General features: G+C 41.9%; 2 protein-coding genes and 1 non-coding gene across 4 annotated transcripts; 1 reads left to right on the plus strand and 2 right to left on the minus strand.

The window, feature by feature from the left end:
• Nucleotides 1-3,570: 3,570 nt before the first annotated feature.
• On the plus strand, nt 3,571-11,431 carry gla (galactosidase, alpha). Its single transcript, XM_035767502.2, has 7 exons — nt 3,571-3,844; nt 4,481-4,655; nt 5,257-5,431; nt 5,554-5,645; nt 5,819-5,980; nt 6,243-6,440; nt 10,723-11,431. The coding sequence occupies exons 1-7, from the start codon at nt 3,684-3,686 to the stop codon at nt 10,984-10,986; spliced, it is 1,227 nt and encodes a 408-aa protein (XP_035623395.1). The 5' UTR covers nt 3,571-3,683; the 3' UTR covers nt 10,987-11,431.
• A 1,104-nt stretch (nt 11,432-12,535) lies between these two features.
• On the minus strand, nt 12,536-17,555 carry LOC118380546 (60S ribosomal protein L36a-like). 2 transcript variants are annotated; one of them, XM_035767539.2, is made up of 5 exons: nt 17,409-17,555; nt 15,992-16,097; nt 15,816-15,883; nt 13,415-13,537; nt 12,536-12,617 (listed from the first exon to the last, which is right to left on the minus strand). In XM_035767539.2, the coding sequence occupies exons 1-5, from the start codon at nt 17,466-17,468 to the stop codon at nt 12,597-12,599; spliced, it is 378 nt and encodes a 125-aa protein (XP_035623432.1). In that variant the 5' UTR covers nt 17,469-17,555; the 3' UTR covers nt 12,536-12,596. The 2 variants fall into 2 exon arrangements, with proteins under 2 accessions (XP_035623432.1, XP_035623436.1); XM_035767543.1 differs by lacking the exon at nt 17,409-17,555 and adding an exon at nt 16,230-16,292.
• Nucleotides 13,890-14,026, minus strand: LOC118384098 (small nucleolar RNA SNORA9). Its single transcript, XR_004825800.1, has one exon. It is a non-coding gene; the product is annotated as a small nucleolar RNA SNORA9 (small nucleolar RNA).
• Nucleotides 17,556-17,909: the final 354 nt, after the last annotated feature.

The raw sequence follows: 17,909 nt of genomic DNA on the forward strand, positions 1-17,909 counted from the left end.
GACAAATAACGCTGCAGTACAACAGTGGTGTGCAACGCACAACTCGTCGATCCTTGTTACGGATGGGATATTGCAGCAGACGACCATATCGGGTTCCCCTCTTAAAAACAAGAAGCAGCAACTCTAGTGGGCCGCCCGATCACCAACGCTGGACAATTGAGGAGTGGAAACACATCGCCTGGAAACACATGACCGCGAGTTCAGTTTGAGAAAAATTTAAGAATCTATCACTGCTGTGGCTGGGAGCGAGATCCTTTTTATAGTGAGGAAACCAAGTAAGTTTGTAACCAAGTAAGTCGATGGTCAATCGCTCAGGTGGGACGAGTCATTTATAGCCTCCACTTCTTTGCCCAGGCTCTCTGATATGAAATACAGTGAGTGACAAATTCTTTGTATCAGGCCTGTCCCTCTTGGTAAGGCCTCTGATGATGTTCAGGGCTGAAATACACACCCTTGACATTTGCACAAAGGTCAGGTTTTGTGTTCATTTTATGATGCTCGCTTTCTAGACCCATGACAGCACAGCGACAGGGATTATTATGATAGTCTGGGATTTGCCATGTCAATAATTCTACCTTGCTTGTTTACAATATAGGCTTGGTGTTCATTAGCCCAATAATGGACTAAAGGAACCTAAAGTCAGTCCATAGTCCAAGGTAGCTCTGCTAGATCATTATTAATAATATTTTATTACTAAAGGCAAATTGGATCTGGAAGCCAGAACAGTCAAATTCTCCATCTAAACGTGAATTGATTCTCAATTGCAGTACGGTTCTAGAAACTTAAGTTCATACCACATAAAAATTAATTCACAAATGCAAAATACACACTTACTGTAGACAGTTTTTTTTTTTTTTGAATTTTTAGCCCTTTTTCGTGGTATCCAATTGTTGTAGTAGCTACTATCTTGTCTCATCGCTACAACTCCCGTACGGGCTCGGGAGAGACGAAGGTTGAAAGTCATGCGTCCTCCGATACACAACCCAACCAGCCATACTGCTTCTTAACACAGCGCGCATCCAACCCGGAAGCCAGCCGCACCAATGTGTCGGAGGGTACACCGTGCACCTGGCAACCTTGGTTAGCGGACACTGCACCCGGCCCGCCACAGGAGTCGCTGGTGCGCGATGAGACAAGGACATCCCTACCGACCAAGCCCTCCCCAAACAGTGACAACACGTTTGTGGCATCCGTTTTCCATTTAGACACAGGTGTTCGAAGATGCAGATAGCTAATTAGCACAGGTAGTCCACTCTGTCTTCTGTCTGTTTTCCGTAAACAAGCGCTGTAACATGGAAATATGTGGGAACCCTAACCCTATAAACGTGTATCAATTGAACCTTTTGTTTTTGGGAAATTATTTCTTGATGATATAAAAGATATGGTCCTTATGCTTCCAAAACCGTACCGCAAGAGACGCGTGTTAATGTTTAGACCGAGCATCGGAGCTCTTACCAAAACTCCACCATACAGAAGATCCCTTCGTCCAATGACTCTTATATGTAATGTAATGGAACTGAGAGTCATGATCAAGAGCCAGGTGTTCACCAGTCAAGAAGTTGTCTTTTCGGTGTGGCAACATTCTGATCATTGGATAGGCCTTGGCCTGGTCAAACAAATTATAGTAAGATGTTTAATTGGTGCATGTGGTTGTGATAATCTTTTATGTGGACCTCAATTAGGCCAACACAGGGATAGCCTCCATATCAGATTTGGAGAGCCTTGACACACAGGTCAAATAACAATTTTTGACATCTATTTCATACCTGATACACTTGCTTTTTCTGTTGATTTCAATGCTGCTGAATAGTCAAGTCATTGACAACGCATGGCTGCTTCTCTAACGCTGCCAACGGTATGTGAACATGTATAATCTCGTTAAAATGCGCTTGAGGTGGGTAAAATATTGACTGTGTCCGAGATGGTTAGAGAGGATTAAAACCATAATGCATCATGGGTAAATTGACTGACTGATATACAAATAATAATTAGTAGTTATTCATGATGCAAGGTTCTTTGTAGCTCAGCCAGTCAGCAATTGCATGCAATGTCGAACAAGACCATCAGGGCCAGTATTGTGCAGAAAATGTCCCCCCTGCCAGAATTCTCCCCCCAATTTGTGTTATTCATTGCTGCGACTTGTTTGAAGTTGAGATTTCTGCTCTTCACTCCGTTTTCAGTTTAGCCTAAATTTCACTGATCTTAGTAGCAGAGAGCATTTTTGTCTGCAGTTTTCGGTTTGGCTATTTGTTTCAAGTGTGTATTAAATCTCTTTGTCTAATAAAAATAATATATGCCATTTCTTTGCCAAAATTTGTCATCTCTCCCATTTCTTAGTTGTTCTACAGAAGGACCAAATGTTTATTGTTCTGAAATGTTTATTGCCTACATTTGACTCCCTCCTCTATGTTTAATATAACACACATATTAATTATTAATTTTGGTTGCCCATCCTGATGTGAAGTTTGTTCTATAGAAAGTATTTGACTCTAATGTGTGCCACAAAAAGTATTTGACTCTAGTGACGAAATTAAGGAAATTAGAAGGGGGGGTGTGGCAGGAGGAGATTTTCGGCACAACACCGGCTCCAGGTATAAGTGACATAAGTGGTCGCTTCGGGCCTCAAGCCTCCTTTTTTTTTGGGGGGGTGACTCAGTCAGGGTCTCAACTGACTGTTGACAGTTAACATAACATAGTAGAATACACAAGGTGGAAGTTGAGAATTTGGTTGTGCATCAACAATTTTTGTATTTTTATGTCAGTTAAATGTGTTATAAAACTGCAACATTTTCTCCTAGCCCCATAGAAAATGTGTAGAGTTGTAGGAAATTAATTGCAGGAAAATTAACCTTGGCCCTCCCACCACTACAGGAGGGCAGCTCCCGCTCAGCCCAGTCCAAGCTCTTCTCTGTCCTGGTACCCCAATGATAGAACCAGCTTCCCCCTGAAGCTAGGACAGTAGAGTCCAGTCCTATCTTCTGAAACCCTACCTCTTCAAAGAGTATGTTAAATATTCCTACAGCAGCTCCTCAATAATAAAATAAATAAATATTGAACACTGTTCAATGTACTGTATACAGTATATGCCTTTCGTGAACTAACATTCACACTTGACTTTTTCCCCCGTACAAGCTCTGACTTTGCTGAGAGCTACTTTGAGGAAAACTGTACTCACTATAACTGTGTTGTGTGGTTGTTTCACCTAGCTCACCTAGCTATTTAAGATGAATGCTCTTATCCAGTCGCTCTGGATAAGAGCTTCTGCTAAATGACAAATGTACATGTGAAGTGCATTTTTCTCTTTGCCATCACTGTCTTGCCCGCATAGGGCCCAAAAAAAGCTACAGCCAGACCTGTAGCCCATTCTTTTTCAAACCGAGCTAAAAAGATTATGGAGTTATGGCCAGGTGCACATCACAAGACGTTACAGGCAAAAATATTGAATTTACAATCCATGTCATCAAGCAAACACTTGACACAGGTGCGCTTCCTTGTTTATATCCAGACACGGGTGCAACGTGATTGGCTAGTTTCCAGCGCATCATGATATTACTGGTCCGTGTTGCAGTCAATCTTCCGGTAAGGCAGACACAGTTTGTGTCACTATCAGGAAATAGACGTGCTTTCAATTCACACATTGTTAATGAAGATTATTCGTTAGTCAAGTGAAACCAGTAACTAAAATGGGTGCTGTAGTTCTGGTGCTATTTACAATCGGTGCTTTTATCAGTCCAGTTAAATCTCTGGACAATGGTCTCGCGCTCAAGCCTACAATGGGTTGGCTGCATTGGGAGAGATTCATGTGCAATGTCGACTGTGACACGGACCCCAATAATTGCATCAGGTATGACATCTGGCTTCACCCTCAACTCTACACATACATTTAAATGTTCCAGACTCAATCAAACAGAATGCAAGGGAAACACAATTGACAGGATGGGTATAGTTTTGTGGCACGTTCCAACGGGAATCTGTTCCAAAAACTTCGTAAAGTAGGATGCCAACAAAAGCATACAAAGTAGCATGAGCAATTCACCTAGCTAACTAGCTGCCAAATAGGCATCAACTCACCACGTAGCGTATTATTAATGTTTGTCCATAGTCTACCAGAGTGAGGACAGACATTTTTCGAAATAAAATCTTATTCTGCCGCTATACAACTATGTATGCGTTGTTTGTTGGCAGCCTTGTTATTTACGACGTTTTTGCAACAGATTCCTGTTTTAACGTTCCACAAAGTATAACCACCCTAATTGACACCACTAAACTAGCTTAGACCATTTTGATGACCGCTCAATTCAAACTCATAGCAAGGAAGTAGAGTAACAGTAGGCGGTAAGTGGGATGGTTCTACATTCATCAGGTATAAATGGCCTCACACGTTCACTGTTACTTCATTGACACATTGAAGCATAGTTAATATCACAATATGAACTGGCTAATAGTTTCCTCTGTCTGTCCCTGATCTCTGTGCTGCTAGTGAGAATCTCTACATGCAGATGGCAGATGTGATGGTGACGGAAGGCTGGAAGGAGGCTGGCTACGAGTATGTCTGCATCGATGACTGTTGGCCCAGCCACCAACGTGACGCCAAGGGACGCCTTCAGGCAGACCCGAAGCGGTTCCCCAGAGGCATCAAGAAACTGGCCGACGATGTGAGTGTATAGGCTACAGAGGTCGTGCTCATTAGGGCACACATGTAAAAAAATTATATATAATAATAATAATTTTCCATTATAGAATTATTATTTAAACAATCATTTTTGGGCCATTTTATTTGGTTTTATGTCTACTGAACATGAACCAGTTGTTGAGGGACAACTTATATTATCCACATACAGTTGGTGATGCACTGCTTATGTCAGCTCTAACTCCAATGTTTTCTAGTTCCCAGTGCTTTTCTATCACACCCTCTGTGTCACTTTAACACAACAAACAGAAACATGTCCTTCCTCGAGTGATAACCTACCCAATGGGACTGTAAGGTTAGTTGGTTTACTAATTAGATCATCCACTTTGCTAAGAGTGACACATAACTATGAGCAAACAAAGGGAATATTGCTATTACCATGGTGCTAAACTACCAAAGGTTTCAAAACCCTCTGAAGTGCCATGAAAATGTGGTTTGGTAATACAACATCACCATCTACTGGTTTCAACTGTAAGGGTCCACTTTGTTCATGGATTTTGGCCTACAGGACAAACCTTTTCTAAAAGCCTTATTGTAAGATTGTTATTTGTGATTTGGTTATACAGGTTCATTCCAAGGGTCTCAAGTTGGGGATCTATGCTGATTTGGGAACCTTTACATGTGGAGGCTTTCCAGGGAGCATGGGATACTACGACATTGACGCTCAGACCTTTGCTGATTGGGGTGTGGATCTGCTCAAATTTGATGGGTGCTACATGAAGTGGACTTTACTGGGAGAAGGTGATTTATGTATTAAATGTCATGCTACAAAACTACTAATTCAACAGCTCAAAAGTCTTTCAGATGAAATTACGTTTCATGAAACCCTATAATTACTGCTGTGTGACCTTTTTTCCCCCCAGGTTACACAAACATGTCAATAGCACTGAACCAAACTGGGAGAAGTATCCTGTACTCCTGTGAGTGGCCACTGTATGAGTGGCCACACCATCAGGTAAGAAAGAGTGAGGTGGTAAATGCCTTTATTCCTAGCATTTCTTCAGTTCGTTGGCTAATGAAAATGCTAAATACACCTGAAACTGAATTGATTTCATCTTAGTCAGGAGGATTCATTCATGATTCATTTTGCATTGATTGTGTCCCACCATATCAATGATGTACTCACAGCCAGACTATGCTGCCATACGGAAGGCCTGTAACCACTGGCGCAACTTTGCGGATGTGTATGACTCCTGGGACAGTGTGAAGACCATCTTGGACTGGACTGCCGACCATCAGGATGTCATTGTCCCAGCGGCTGGGCCTGGGGGCTGGAATGACCCTGACATGGTACTGTGGCGGTTCTACTTTTCGCTATGGATAAGGGGTTGGGGCCAATTCATCCCATTATTTTCTATGGGGAATGTTTAAGTGAACTTCCTCAATTGACCAATCCAATCCTGCTACTTAGTTAATGGCGTTCAGTAAAACTAGTCTGAGTAATGATTAATCATCAACTCTTCACCTTACTCACACCAGATGTTCCTGCCATAACCCATGTACTTTGTCTGAATAGTATGTCTGATTGACATTGACGCTGTTCCTTCCTCAGCTGGTTATTGGAAACTTTGGCCTGAGTCACGCCCAACAGGAGTCTCAGATGGCATTGTGGGCCATCATGGCCTCCCCTCTGCTGATGTCCAATGACCTGAGAGACATCTGCCCCCGGTCCAAGCAGCTGCTGCAGAACACAAGGATCATCGCCATCAGTCAGGACCCACTGGGCAGGCAGGGCTATCGCACCGCCAAGGTAGTACACCTACATTTACATTTACATTTAAGTCATTTAGCAGACGCTCTTATCCAGAGCGACTTACAAATTGGTGCATACACCTTATGACAACCAGTGGAACAGCCACTTGCATCTAAATCTTGTTGGGGGAGAAGGATTACCTACCCTTACTTACCCTATCCTAGGTATTCCTTGAAGAGGTGGGGTTTCAGGTGTCTCCGGAAGGTGGTGATTGACTCCGCTGTCCTGGCGTCGTGAGGGAGTTTGTTCCACCATTGGGGGCCAGAGCAGCGAACAGTTTTGACTGGGCTGAGCGGGAACTGTACTTCCTCAGTGGTAGGGAGGCGAGCAGGCCAGAGGTGGATGAACGCAGTGCCCTTGTTTGGGTGTAGGGCCTGATCAGAGCCTGGAGGTACTGAGGTGCCGTTCCCCTCACAGCTCCGTAGGCGAGCACCATGGTCTTGTAGCGGATGCGAGCTTCAACTGGAAGCCAGTGGAGAGAGCGGAGGAGCGGGGTGACGTGAGAGAACTTGGGAAGGTTGAACACCAGACGGGCTGCGACCTACTCTGTCACTCACTAGGGATATTTCATTGTAATGCACAATGGAGAATAGAATTACCGCCACACATAAAACAAACAGGGCATATGCAACTTCTGTTGTGCAGTACCAAACCCTACTTTAAATGTGACTACTCGGTGCTAATACAGTTCAATACAACACTGAACCAAAATATAAAAAAATTTAAACGCAACATTTTAAAGTGTTGGTTTCATGAGCTGAAATAAAAGATCCCAGAAATTGTCCATAAGCACAAAACGCTTATTTGTCTAAAATGTTGTGCCCAAATATGTTTACATCCCTGTTAATGAGCATTTCTCCTTTGCCAAGATCCATCCTCCTGACAGGTGTGGCATATCAGTACACAGGTGCACCTTGTGCATGGGGACAATAAAAAGCCACTCTAAAATGTGCCGTTTTGTCACACAACACAATGCCACAGATATCTAAAGTTTTGAGGGAGGCTGCATTTGGCTGTCTACAGGAATGTCCACCAGAGCTGTTGCCAGAGAATTGCATGTTCATTTCCCTACCATAATCCTCCTCCATCGTTTTAGAGAATTTGGCAGTACATCCAACCGGCCTCACAACCGCATACCATGTATAACCACACTAGCCCAGGACCTCCACATCCGGCTTCTTTACCTGGGAGATCGTCTGAGACCAGCCACGTCGTCTGAGACAGCTGATGAAACTGTGTTTTCACAAAGAATTTCTGCACAAAGAATTTCTGCACAAACTGTCAGAAACAGTCTCTGGGTAGCTCATCTGCGTGCTTGTTGTCCTCTTGACCACCTGAATGCAGTTCGGCATCGTAAGCGACTATGTGGACAAATGCTCACCTTCGATAGCCACTGGCACGCTGGAGGTGTGTGCTCTTCACGGATTAATCTCTGTTTCAACTGCGCAGACGGCGTGTATGGCGTTGTGTGGGAGAGCAGTTTGCTGATGTCAATGTTGTGAACAAAGTTGTGAACAGAGTGCCCCATGGTGACAGTGGGGTTATAGTATGGGCAGGCATAAGCTACCGACAATTATCGATGGCAATTTTAATGCATAGAGGCACCATGACGAGATCCTGAGAACCCTTGTGTCATTCATCCGCTGCCATCACCATGTTTCAGCATAATGTACAGCCCCATGTTGCTAGGCTTTGTACACAATTCCTAGAAGCGGATAATGGCCTGCATACTCACCGGACATGTCACCAATTGAGCATCTTTGGGATGCTCTGGTTTGATGTGTACAACAGTGTTTCAGTTTCCACCATTATCCAGCAAATTCGCACAGCCATTGAAGAGCAGTAGGACAACATTCCACAGGCCACAATCAACAGCCTGAAAAACTCTATGTGAAGGAGATGTGTTGCGCTGCATGAGGCAAATGGTGGTCACACCAGATACTGACTTTTAAGGGTATATGTGACCAACCGATGTGTATTTGTATTCCCAGTCATGTGAAATCCATAGATTAGGGCCCATTTTTTATTTTATTTCAATTGACTGATTTCCTTTTATATGAACTGTAACAGTCAAATCTTTGTTGCATGTTGTGTTTTATATTTTTATTCAGTGTAATAATGGTCAAATACCCTTATGCAGCTACACTATCACAGAGCCTAATCAAACTCAAAAAGCCTGAAACTCCAAAGAAATGACATCTAACATAATGCATTCACTATAAATTGACAACTCTGAAACTATATTGCATTCAACTGTAGCCACAAAATATTTACTTTCCCCAATGATCAACACCACCGATGCCGGTAACACATATAGCTGGGTTGGTTGATTAGCAACACAAGTCACGTGGCGCACTATGGGACAATACAGACGGGGTTGGCTTCAACTGTTGACATAAACTATATTGAGCCTGTGTTCATTGAAAACATGAATACATTTGCACAATTAACACTTGTGTCTCAAATACATTGTTAGTTGTTTAGTGAGTTTTTGCCATATTAACATAGATATGACATCGATTTGCTGCATGGTCGGTCAGCCAACCAACCCAGCTTGAGACCCTTCTCAGTGATCTTTGTATATACCCCACCTACTGGCCATATGCAAGACTGATCACTGATCATCATCTGTAGCTTATGTTGTGGTAGTTACAGTTGAAGTCGGAAGTTTACATGCACCTCGGTTGGAGTCATTAACTAGTTTTTCAACCACTCCACAAATTTCTTTACATACACTAAGTTGGCTGTGCTTGGAAAATCTTCTGATAGGCTAATTAACATCATTTGAGTCAATTGGAGGTGTACTTGTATTTCAAGGCCTACCTTCAAACTCAGTGCCTCTTTGCTTGACGTCATGGGAAAAATCTAAAGAAATCAGCCAATACCTCAGGAAAAGAATTGTAGAACTCCACAAGTCTGGTTCATCCTTGGGAGCAATTTCCAAATGCCTGAAGGTACCAAGTTCATCTACAAACAATAGTACGCAAGTATAAATACCATGGGACCACGCAGCCGTCATACCACTCAGGAAGGAGACGCGTTCTGTCTCCTAGAGATGAATGTACTTTGGTGCAAAAACTGCAAATCAGTCCCAGAACAACAGCAAAGGACCTTGTGAAGATGCTGGAGGAAACGGGTACAGAAGTATCTATATCCACAGTAAAATGAGTCCTATGTCGACATAACCTGAAAGGCCACTCAGCAAGGAAGAAGCCACTGCTCCAAAACCGCCATAAAAAAGCCAGGAGATGGTTTGCAACTGCACATGGGGACAAAGATTGTACATTTTGGAGAAATGTCCTCTGGTCTGATGAAACAAAAATGGAACTGTTTGGCTGTAATGACCATCGTTATGTTTGGAGGTAAAAGGGGGAGGCTTGCAAGCCAAAGAACACCATCACAACCGTGAAGTACAGGGGTGGCAGCATTATGTTGAGGGGGTGCTTTGCTGTAGGAGGGACTGGTGCACTTCACAAAATAGATGTCTTCATGAGGAGGAAAATTATGTGGATATATTGAAGCAACATCTCAAGACGTCAGTCAGGAAGTTAGCTTGGTCGCAAATGGGTCTTCCAAATGGACAATGACCCCAAGCATAGTTCCAAAGTTGTGGCAAAATGTCTTAAGGGCAACAGTCAAGGTATTGGAGTGGCCATCACCTAGCCCTGACCTCAATCCTATATCAAATGTGTGGGCAGAACTGAAAAAGCATGTGCAAGCAAGGCCTACAAACCTGACTTAGTTACCCCAGCTCTGTCAGGAGGAATGGGCCAAAATTCACCCAACTTATTGTGGGAAGCTTGTAGAAGGCTACCTGAAACGTTTGACCCACATTAAACAATTTAAAGGCAATGCTACCAAATACTAATTGAGTGTGTGTAAATTTCTGACCCACTGGGATGAAAGCTGAAATAAATTATTCTGACATTTCACATTAAAATAAAATGGTGATCGTAACTGACTTGAGCCGGAATTTTTACTAGGATTAAATGTCAGGAAATGTGAAAAACTGAGTTTAAATGTACTCCGCATTGCGTCCTGCCTAAGAACAGCCCTTAGCCATGGTATATTGGCCGTATATCAAACCCCCAAGGTGCCTTATTGCTATAATAGACTGGTTACGAATGTAATTAGAGCAGTAAAAATACATGTTTTGTAATACCCGTGGTATACGGTCTGATATACCACAGCTTTCAACCAATCAGCATTCAGGGCTCGAACCACCCAGTTAATAATCTGAAATCAGGCTGTTGAAACTAACCTGACTCTTGATTGACAGGTGGACAGTTTCGAGGTGTGGGAAAGACACCTGTCTGGTGGCCGGTTGGCTCTGGCAGTGATGAACAAGCAGGAGATCGGTGGACCCCGACGCTTCCCCCTCACCCTGGCCACACTGCCTAGCTGGAAGATCTGCCACCCCCAGTGTAATGTCACTCAGGTCCTGCCCAGCTACAAGGAGCTGGGGGTCCAGACCCTCCTCAGTAAACTTGTGGTGGTGGTCAACCCTTCTGGCACAGCACTGCTGACTGTCACCCCCATTTAAGTGTGACTTCAACACCCAATGGCAATTATGGAAGGACATGCCCAACGTGAACAGTTCTTTAGTATGGTGTAGCTAGCAGACAAGCTTGTGGGCCCTGGCCCTCACCCAGCACTGATTTGAAATGCACAGGATTTATGAGCACTTTAATTCACAGCAAGTTATGTTGCTTATTATGATTATTCTAGATAGTGTGCTTATTTACCAAAGAGCCATGTATATGCTCACCTTTGAATAGGTTATTTAGTTGGTGTGCTTCCCTTGAATTATTTGAAATCTTTCATTATTCTAAGTGTGGAATGTGTTAGTAATTGTCCATGTTTTGTATGCTAATTGATCTGGTCACAAGATTTTCTGGATGGCAGACACCTGAATGTTCAGACATCAAAAATCAGTAGTACTGTAACAATTTTTTCTGATTTGAAATAAATGTTACTTTGTGACAATGTTTGGAAATGTTCACATTTACTTAGTGGCAATCTGGAATTCAAACAACCAAAGCTATCAACCTGTCACTTTTGGTAAGCTTAGGGATGGGGCTGGAAAAACATTACCACTTAGTGTCTGACCATAATATATGCCCTTATGTCAAGAGGGTGTCTTTGTCCTGCATTCATTCCAGTCATCAGTAAGTGTTGGTCGGTGCATGTCTGACATCAATGTGTGTGCAATTGCAATTTAATTTGGTCAATTTTAGAAAATTGTAGTATATACTATTGACAAGTACGCTATATGGTGTAATGGAATGTTTTGCCTTGTGTCATAACCGGCCATAAAATAATGCAATGTATCAAACTTATGATGCTGGGTGTCCACAAATTTCCACAGGCAAGGACTGATATCGAAATGATTGTTTTAAAGCTTTCTTTGCTCTACCCTAGTTAGCATTGGCTGGCAAAACTGCCAACTTCCTTCAAACTACAGGAAAAATGTGTATCCATGTTCATCTGACTCTGGTTAAGTAGAACAAGAGCTTTAATCCCAAAATCTCACCGTACCCCTTTAACCTTATTTTGGGGTTCTTATCACTTCAATATACGTACACACACTAGATATTGGACCCCACCATTGTAAAAATATTTGAAGTTATAGAAATGCATTTACATTACATTTTTAAATGTGAGCTAAACAATGTATACAAACATTCCTAAAGTATAATTTGATAATGTAAGGATAACAAATATTAAATACATGCAATTGACCTTGAAACACAGTCCATTCATTCCTATGGAGGACTGCTCCTACAAGGAGTGCCAATATGGCCGATCAGTGTCTTCAAAGCCTCAATGGCCAATACATAGCGTCAGCATTCTAGGGTTTATATACATCATTCGGTTCTGATTGGGTGAGACTGTTGTACTAAGCCCATGGGGATACGATTCAGGCATGGTTATTCGCTAGTGTGTTTATACTGATGTGTTTCAACCACTCTTGGAAAGGTGAAGTTGTAATTGGTCATTCCAGAATTTACATCTTCATATCCACCAGCTGTAATTGCCATCACTCTTGTGATTACCACCAAGGTACAGTTAAGGAGAGATGAGACATCTGGTACAATTTTAATACATTTATTGGGGGGGGGGATAAGTCTATCCAATAGATTGACCCACAGCCTAGAACTGGATGACCTGGCCCTGAAAGGAGACAAAAACAAGGTTATAAGGCAGCTCAGATATTCAACCAGCACATTGAAACTATTCACCTTTCCACAATGAAAAATACAAAACACCCCTTCTGAATCCAATCACATCGACAACTTGTTAACATTCATTAGGGCATATCTAAAATTCAAACAATTCAATAGCCGCACACGTTTGGCCAGAGAGGGCCTTCAAGACTGCTATTGTCAATTCCTCTCCAGGCTGTCTAACAACCCCTGAGTTCAGAGGAAGCATGCATTTTTGTAATTGACTAAATGTTCTATAGAGCAACGATTTAAAGTGGAAGAGCTCCAAGGTGTATCAAGGATAGTTGAACATTGTCAAATGTCACCGATAACACTAAACGTCATTTAGATGTCCAGAAACCATAGACCCCTCAAAGGCAACTCTAGACCTTGAAGCCAGTTCCACTACATGTTTACATTGTTCCCTTCGAACCAAGGATAGCTTTAGACCCGAGACACCAGGTGGGTGCAATTAATGATCAGGCAGAGCATAAAAAAACAGCAGGCTCTGGACCTTGTAGGGTAAGAGTTGAATACCCCTGGTATAGTACATTCAGACCCATTTACTTTATTCTTATTCTAAAATGGATTCATATTGAAATATCACATTACCATAAGTATTCAGACCCTTACTTTCCAAATGCACTGTACATACACACATTGCTTTTCATGGCTGTGGAACAAATACACAACCCAACCCACATGCAGAATAAACACGGGCCAGGAACATCTGTGTTGCACTACATGGCTCGAGTTCGTGCTTACCTTTCTCTTCTTGTCACCTCCCAGCTCAAAGTGCTTGCATCTCTTGATGGGCACCATTCTTTTGGCCCTGCAGTTGGGCTCCACACACTCCAGCCTCAACACGATCTTCTTTGTGGTCTTGGCCTGAGGAGAGAATCCAATGTTACCACGGCCCAGGATCCATGCACACATGACACAAGGCAGCGGCATACTGATGATCTACCCCTCTCTTGAAGTGTGTTCTCGTTCACTCCCCTTCATGCATTAAATGACTAGAGGAAGTTTCCACCCATTCCTTTCTAATCCATGAGAGGGCGTTTGAGGGCAAAATATGGAAGAGGGGTGGACAATCAGAGCGTTGCCTGTGTTTCTCAATTTCAGAGCTTAAAATTCTACCCCTTAACACCTTTTCATTTTCTGGAGTGTAAAAAGATTTGTCAATACTGTATTTTATGTAGGTGCAGAAGTAAAGGAGAAATAAAGTGTTCATTAATCAAGTTGTCTGAGGTTTACCTATAACCTTGCCACGGAAGAGACACAGCAGGGCCTCAAACCATCTCAGTTTTCTCTAGCAGACACCTTAGGAAAGGACAAAGCCACTACAGGCCAAGCCTCGCTGACAATGGCCTGCACAAATAGTACACATTTGTAAGGTATATCAGTGGTTCAACTCCTTTCCTTGAGTAATCAACAGTACATGTACAGTTGAAGTCGAAGTTTACATACACCTTAGCCAAATACATTTAAACTCAGTTTCACAATTCCTGACATTTAATCCTAAAACAATTCCCTGTCTTAGGTCAGTTAGGATCACCACTTTATTTTTAAAATGTGAAATGTCAGAATAATAATAATAGAGAGAACTATTTATTTCAGCTTTCATCACATTCCCAGTGGGTCAGAAGTTTACATAAACTCAATTAGTATTTTGTAGCATTTAACTTGGGTCAAACGTTTCAGGTAGCCTTCCACAAGCTTCCCACAATAAGTTGGATGAATTTTGGCCCATTTCTCCTGACAGAGCTGGTGTAACTGAGTCGGGTTTGTAGGCCTCCTTGCTCGCACACGCCTTTTCAGGTTCTGCCCACAAATTTTCTATAGGATTGAGGTCAGGGCTTTGTGATAGCTACTCCAATACCTTGACTTGAATTTAGGAAGTATGCTTGGGGTCATTGTCCATTTGGAAGACCCATTTGCCACCAAGCTTTAACTTCATGACTGATGTCTTGAGATGTTGCCTCAATATATCCACATACTTTTCCTATCCTCATGATGCCATCTATGTTGTGAAGTGCACCAGTTCCTCTTGCAGCAAAGCATCCCCACAACATGATGCTGCCACCCCCGTGCTTCACGGTTGAGATGGTGTTCTTGGCCTTGCAAGCCTCCCCCTTTTTCCTCCAAACATAACGATGGTCATTACGGCCAAAGAGTTATATTTTTGTTTCATCAGACCAGAGGACATTTCTCCAAAAAGTACGGTCTTTGTCCCCATGTGCAGTTGCAAACCGTAGTCTGGCTTTTTAACGGCGGTTTTGGAGCAGTGGCTTCTTCCTTGCTGAGTGGCCTTTCAGGTTATGTCGATATAGGACTTGTTTTACTGTGGATATAGATATTTTTTACCTGTTTCCTACCACATCTTCACAAGGTCCTTTGCTGTTGTTCTGGGATTGATTTTCATCTTTCGCAGGAAAGTACGTTAATCTTGAGGAGACAGAACACGTCTCCTTCCTGAGCGGTATGACGGCTACATGGTCCCATGGTGTTTATAATTGCAAACTATTGTTTGTACAGATGAACGTGGTACCTTCAGTCGTTTGGAAATTGCTCCCAAGGATGAACCAAACTTGTGGTCTACAAAAAAAAAAAAATCCTGAGGTCTTGCCTGATTTCTTTTGATTTTCCCATGATGTAAAGCAGAGGCATTGAGTTTGAAAGTCCGCCTTGAAATACATCCACAGGTACAGCTCCAGTTGAATCAAATGACATCAATGATGTCAATTAGCCAATCAGAAGCTTCTAAAACCATGACATCATTTTCTGGAATTTTACAAGCTGTTTAAAGACACAGTCAACTTAGTGTATGTAAAACTTCTGACCCACTGAAATTGTGATTATAAGTGAAATAATCTGTCTGTAAACAATTGTTGGAAAAATGACTTGTGTCATGCACAAAGTAGATGTCCTAACCGACTTGGCAAAACTATAGTTTGTTAACAAGAAATTTGTAAAGTGGTTGAAAAACAAGTTTTAATGACTCCAAGCTAAGTGTATGTAATCTTCTGACTTCAACTGTATGTTGCCCCAGACCCCCAGGACTACTTAACTGTACTGTTTGGGTTCCTCAAGGATAGAAGTATACCACTGATATAAGATACCTTTTGGTAACGTATCCAGTACACACAAAGCTTTGCAAGCTTACCTTTTTGCGGAAAATAGGCTTGGTCTGTCCACCGTAACCGGACTGCTTTCTGTCATATCTCCTCTTACCTAAAACACAGATCGTACATCATTTATTTAATTTGTAACACATAGCTGTCCATACTACGTCATATGTTCATCACATCTGCCAATGCTCATATTGAGACAGAAACTCACCCTGTGCGTAGAGGGAATCCTTTCCCTTCTTGTACTGGGTAACTTTGTGAAGCTGGTGTCTCTTGCACTTCTTGCAGTAGGTCCTGCGTGTCTTCGGCACGTTCACCTGAATCACAGATTTAGAATGTATACGGACAAAGTGCTGCAGTCTGGTATATTTCAAGTACCTCTTACATTTACATTTAAGTCATTTAGCAGACGCTCTTATCCAGAGCGACTTACAAATTGGTGCATTCACCTTATCATTCAAATTGAGTCTCTGGGCTTCACAGCAAATATCCAGCATGGGGGTCAGGTCACTACCATTCAACCTAGGGGGCTACTAGCCGAGGAACACTAACTCCCTTCGCATATCGAGGAAGAGTGGAGTTTGGATATCTGGTCATGCAATTTCCCTGAATCACCAGCAGTCGATATCTGTAAAAATGTCAATTCTGAAAACGCTTACCAGAACCTATATTTGTACTATACAACTGCGTCCTTTCCGCGTGGTGCTGAAATTCATATTTTTAATTTAAAAAACAGCTTTTAATACAAGCAGCTTTTTCCTACATTATTTTATATACAACACCAGAAAATCTGCTCCAAGTGATTTTAATTGTGGAAATCTGTTCCAAAGTATTCCCACGCATAACAGAGACATACAGTATGTGATTGTATACAAATGTAAGCAAGGTTTATAATTATTCTGTTTTATTATATTAAGCTTCTTAAGGTCAATTTGCAGTTGACAAATTATTAGTAATTATGTTCTGGCCCTCCGACCATCCGCTCAAGAAAAAAAATCAATCGCGCAGCTGAATTTAGGTGATGATCACTGATACAAGATAGCTACTCAAGTCAAGTGTTTCTCAGGTAGGCCAAGAGCCTTTTCACCATCTATGTGGCATTTTTGTTCCAACGACTACATGTACATACGTTTAGTGTTGTTGACTCAAAAAGTTGTATAAACACCTCTACCAACAATCCATTTGCCAAAGGCTTTGGTGTGAGCAGCTAGCTCCATCGTTACACAACAGGATCTCCTTGATAGCACGCAACATTGGGCAGCACTACTTGGTAGTTATAATGCATTTGCTATGATTACAACTTTGAAAGGTATTTGGCAAGGATGCATTTATAAAATGTTAACACCATTATACTGCCAAGTACACAGTAAGAATGGCAATTTCAATAAGAGACTGCCATTAACTAGCTAGGTAGTTAGCGATACAATCACCGTAGCCATTCGCTCGCGTTTTGTATATAGGCAACTTTTGCGGGGGGATATACAGATAAAATCATTAATAATGGCATATACATGTCCCTAACCATTGCATTCACACATTGGGTACTTTCAAATGTAACAAGTTAATGTATAGTTTGAAGATTACAGTTGATAGTTTTTTAAAAGTCTATTAGTGATTGAGTTTCATACCATGACGACAATCCGATCCAGACGAAAAGAGGAAGGTTGACGCCGGAAGCACTTTTTCATAAAGAACGTTGGATACCAATGGGTCCTAATTTTGAACACTGCCACCTTGTGTTTGAGTGTAGAATAGAACCAAGTTGACCACAGTAGTAGCAGTCGTCCTTCAGTACAAAGCTTTAAAAAGATCGATATATTAGCAAAATGACAAGGCTACTGGTGTGTATGCTTAATCATATGAGAATCCATGAAGTCATCAAATTTTTCTGAATGATAAATTATTACCCGATAAATTATACTTTAATAATCATAATTTAAATCAGGTTCCTTTAGGTTCCATGCAGGTGATGTGATAAATTAGGGCTAAACATATATTTAATTGCAGATGACGACCATAAATACACTATTTTGCACCACTATATTTATATGACACACAGGCAAAAGTCCTTGCTGACAAAATGGTAACAATAATGTATACACATACATTCCATATTCATCACTAAGCCT

The sequence above is a fragment of the Oncorhynchus keta genome, chromosome 4 (assembly GCF_023373465.1).
Source record: "Oncorhynchus keta strain PuntledgeMale-10-30-2019 chromosome 4, Oket_V2, whole genome shotgun sequence".
NCBI classification, from domain to species: Eukaryota; Metazoa; Chordata; class Actinopteri; order Salmoniformes; family Salmonidae; genus Oncorhynchus; species Oncorhynchus keta.